Here is a 4,933-nt window from a genome sequence, read left to right on the forward strand (position 1 = left end):
TTCTTCTCCAACACCACAATTCAAAGGTCTCAATTCTCCTTTGGTTTTCTTTGTTCATCATCCAGCTTTCACATGCATATGAGGTGACTGAAAACACCCTGGCTTGTGTCAAGTGCACCTTAGTCGTCAAGGTATCATCTTTGCTTTTCAACACTTTAAAGAGGTCTTTTGAAGCCTATTTGTCCAATGCAATACATTTTTTGATTTCTTGACATCAGGTTGCTTGGGTGTTGATTTTGGATCTAAGTAAAATGACATCCTTGACAACCTCAATCTTTTCTCTGTCACACAATGATATGAAGGTGATATGATTTTAGATGACTAGATTATATGATCTAGTCACTCAATTATAACATGGTTCAGAATAGTTGGATTGTTGGGGATTAGAGACAGAGAGAATAAGAAGGAGAAAATGAAGAAGGAGGAGGAAAGAAGAGAGACAAAGAAGCAGGGAGGTGAGGAGTTTTAGGAGGAGGAGAGAAGAGATAGTAAAAAAAGGAAAGGAAAGGAAATGAAAGTGAGAAGAAAGGAGGGACTGGGAAAGGGAAGGGAAGGAAAGGAAAAGAGGGAAGGGAAGAAAGAAAGGAAAAGAGGGAAGGAAAGAAAGAAGAGAAAAGAGTAAAGAAAAGAGGATGCGAAGAGTGTGGAGGTGAAGGTAGAGTAGGGGAGGGGAGGAGAAGAGGAGAGGAAAATTGAGAGGAAGGGTGGAATGTGAACAAATAAGGGCCAGATTATCAAAGTCCTTTTTAAAGGGGGTGACTTAAAAAAAATAAATAAAAATTGACAATGAGAAATTTTAAACAGTAGAGGTGGAAGGGCTATTTTTGAAGTGTTATTATATCATTCAGGCTAAGGTGAGGAGGGACAGGCAGCAGCATCACAGGTGTGGAAACCCCCACCCCCACACACAGGAGCATGCACATAATCCTATTTAAATGCAGGAGTTTACTGAGTGTACTTAAGGGCTCTTCCTCTTTAGTAAGAAAACAAATAGGTTTAATTCTCGTGTCCTCAGAATATCATAGACAGGACCTTAAAAGTATTCTTGTTTAAGGCTGAGAATGAACTATTCGATTTTCCTTGTATTTTTGCACAATTTATTTTCTTGGTTTTTTTTTTTTTTTTCTTATCCCAGCAAAAGCACCCTCCAATCTGAGACAAAAGCATGACCAACCACACAACCGTGACTGAATTTGTTCTCCTGGGATTCAGGGATCGTCCGGAGCTACAGTGTTTTCTTTTTGTGCCGTTCCTACTTATCTATATGACCACTGTGATTGGAAATCTCGGCATGATCCTGTTAATCAAAATTGACTCCCATTTCCACACTCCCATGTACTTCTTTCTCAGTAACTTGTCCCTTGTCGATTTCTGCTACTCTTCTGTCATTGCCCCCAATATGCTGGTGAACTTCTGGGTGAAGAACCCAGTCATTTCATTTAATGGATGTGCCGCCCAATTCTTCTTTTTTGGTTCCTTTGCTGGCATTGAGGGCTTCCTGTTGTCTGTGATGGCCTATGACCGTTATGTGGCCATCTGCAAGCCTCTCCTCTACACAGTCACCATGTCCCCCCATCTCAGCATCCTCTTGGTGTTATTTACATATCTTGCAGGCTTTGTAAATGCTGCCATTCACACTGGCTTCACCTTCCAGCTATCTTTCTGTTGCGCAAATGTCATCAACCACTTTTTCTGCGACACTCCACCGCTCCTTAAACTCTCTTGTTCTGACACACACATCAATGAGGTTGTCATTTTTGCTTTTGCGAGTTTTAATGAACTGAGCTGCCTCCTGACTATTCTCATTTCTTATCTTTACACCCTGGTGGCCATCTTGAGGATCCAGTCTGCTGAGGGAAGGTGCAAAGCCTTCTCCACTTGTGCTTCCCATTTGATGGCAGTCACCATCTTCTTTGGGACAATCCTCTTCATGTATCTGCGCCCCAGTCCCAGCTACTCAATGGACCAAGACAAAGTGGTATCTGTGTTTTATACACTTATCATCCCTGTGTTAAATCCTCTTATCTATAGTCTGAGAAACAAAGAGGTCAAATCTTCCTTAGGGAAAATTTTTAAAACAAATTATTTTTACTCATGTTGTTAGAATCATAGAATGGTGGGATTTGAGGACTACAATGGAAATTAGCTCTAACCGAACTCAGCTTCATTCACCCTGGCTCCTACCTTTATCCTGTCATAAGCTTTCTTCTGATAACAGAGTTGGACTAAATGTCCCAGATATGTTAGGGAATATGGTCACTCTGTATAAATACCACTCATTCCGCAGAACCTAAACTCCAGAAAATAACCAAATATCACATTTTAATACCATGTTCATAGGTGTAAATCCCAGTATAGAAATAGATGGGGGAGAGAGAGAGAGTGAGTGGCCAGGGGACTGATTCCAATCTTCTTCCCTGTCTAATGGCATCTTTATCAGGTGGTGGTGGACCTGTCAGAGGAGAGGTGATTAGGACCAAGCTGAGTCAGAATATCCCAAAGGACTCTGACAGGGTTTTGAGGCTGCCTTTTTCCCTAGTGAATCAGAGACAAATTTTAGAACTAAGTCTTGATAGGGGTGCTGAAGTCCAGTGTTTCTAACCTGGGCAAGTAAACTAGACTGCTTAGGGAATAATGTGAACAGACTATTGACCAAATCTAAGAGGATAACAGAGGAAGAAAATTAAGGGTCACAGAATGGAAGTTATTGGGGTTTAGAAAAAAATATCTTTCATAATTTCTGGAGATAAATTCTCAAATTGTCTGTCATTTGTGTGTTATCCTGTGTAGGCATGAAAAGCTAGAGCAAGATGAATATCATTTCCCTAGTAGGTCAGCAAAAAAGACCCTCAATGAGATGGATTGACACAGTGGCTGCAGCAACAGGCTCAAACATAGTCATGATTGTGAGGATCCAATGGACTGCGTCAAGTGTTTCGTTCTGTTGTATATAGGGTCGGTATGAGTCAGAACCAACTCAATGGCACCTAACAGCAATAATGTCTTAATAAATAACCGTACATATCTATTTTACTACTGTCTGAAATTTTTTAAGGTTTTGAGTTAACTGGATTGGTATTTTCATGACTGGGGTGTCTCCCCTAAGGACTTGATTTTCTTTACAGATGATGACCACTGACATGTGAAAAAAAAGTGCTTTGACCTGCTTGGTATTGGATTAAAATAAACTACTTATGATCCTCACATACGAGGGTAAGCAGAAAGGTATTGCTACCAGGGTTCCAGTCCATATATGCATAGGCTTACTCAAAACAAAACGTATTTAAATATTTCTCTGTTATCATCGGATGGCTGCAAAAAGTTCTCTCAGTAATACACTTGTCTTAATGTCATTAGAAGGCCTTAAAAAAAAAGAAAGATACTTTTTGTGCCACGGAAAAAAAACAATTTTGAGGTCTGGACTAATATTAAAATTTTAACAAAACTTAAGTGGACATCTTCCTAAATCATTGAAATTTTGCAACAAGTTTGTGAGAATCCTGTCCCACATAAAACAAGTTTTCAGACAGATCGAACATTTTAAGGAAGGTCGGAAAGACCTCCAGAACGAGCCAAGAGAGGGAAGACAGCTCAGAAGGTTATGTCAACTGTTTTGTTTGGGAGGGTTTCAAAGGGATAATCTTGATAGATTTTCTCAAAGGACACAAAATGATCACAGGGGCTTATTATGAAGAAGTTTTAAGAAAACAGAAAACTGCACTAGTGACAAAAAGGCTAGGAAACCTGTGCCAAGGAATTTTTTTTCCATCACCACAATGTACCTGCTTATTCTTAGAGGGTAGCGTTCTTTGAGAAATCACTGGGAAAACTTACCCCATCTGCCCCATAGCCCGGACCTTGGCCCTTCAGATTTCTTTTTGTTTCCAAAACTTAAGAACATTTAAAAGGAATACAATTTGAGTCCCTTGAGGATTCAGAAGAGTACTGGGATGAGGGACATCGTTGCTGATTGTAGAATTCTCTTGGCTGAAAGCAGAGAATACCAGAAAGATGTTTACCTCTGGTTTATTGACTATACAAAGAGACTCAACTGTGTGGATCGTAACAAATTATGGATAACATTGTGAAAAATGGGAGTTTCAGAACTCTTAATTGTGTTCATGAGGAACCTATACATACACTAAGAGGTAATTGTTGGAACAGAACGAGGTGATATGCACAGTTTAAAATCATGAAAGGTGTGCATCAGGGTTGTATCCTTTCACCATATTATTCAATCTGTATGCTGAACAAATACTCTGATAATCTGGACTATATGCAGAAAAATTTGACATCAGGATTGGAGGGAACACTCATTAACAACCTGAGATATGTAGATGACACAACCTTGCTTGCTGAAAGTGAAAAGGACTTGAAGCACTTATTGATGAAGTTCAAAGACTACAGCCTCGAGTATGGATTACACCTCCACATTAATGAACCAAAAATCCTCACAAATGGACCAATAAGCAACATCATGAAAAATGGAGAAAAGTTTGAAGTTGTCTAGAATTTCATTTTACTTGGATCCATAATCAACACCCATGGAACCAGCAGTCAAGAAAATCAAATGATGCATTACATTAGGCAAATCTGCTGCAAAAGACCTCTACAATATGTTAAAAATTGAAGATGTCGCCTTGAGAACCAGGGTGTGTCTGACTCAAGCCATGGCATTTTCAATCACCCTACAGGCGTGCAAAACCTGGAAAATAAAAAAGGAAGACTGAAAAATAACTAATGCTTTTGAATTATGATGTTGGTGAAGCCTGTTGAGAATATCAGGGACTTCCAGAGGAGCAAACAAATCTGTCTTGCAAGAAGTACAACCAGAATCCTCCTTAGAGCCGAGGATAGCTAGACTTCATCTCACGCACTTTGAACATGTTATCAGGAGGGAACAGTCCATGGAGAAGGATATAATGCTTGGTAG

General features: G+C 39.7%; 1 protein-coding gene across 1 annotated transcript; it reads left to right on the plus strand.

Moving 5' to 3' along the window:
• The first annotated feature begins 549 nt into the window (after positions 1 to 549).
• On the plus strand, positions 550 to 3,304 carry LOC135231668 (olfactory receptor 5AP2-like). The gene has a single exon (XM_064288096.1). It carries the CDS (start codon positions 1,166 to 1,168, stop codon positions 2,102 to 2,104), a length of 939 nt encoding a protein of 312 aa, XP_064144166.1. The 5' UTR covers positions 550 to 1,165; the 3' UTR covers positions 2,105 to 3,304.
• The last annotated feature ends 1,629 nt before the right edge of the window (positions 3,305 to 4,933 follow it).

The sequence above is a fragment of the Loxodonta africana genome, chromosome 7 (assembly GCF_030014295.1).
Source record: "Loxodonta africana isolate mLoxAfr1 chromosome 7, mLoxAfr1.hap2, whole genome shotgun sequence".
NCBI lineage: Eukaryota > Metazoa > Chordata > Mammalia > Proboscidea > Elephantidae > Loxodonta > Loxodonta africana.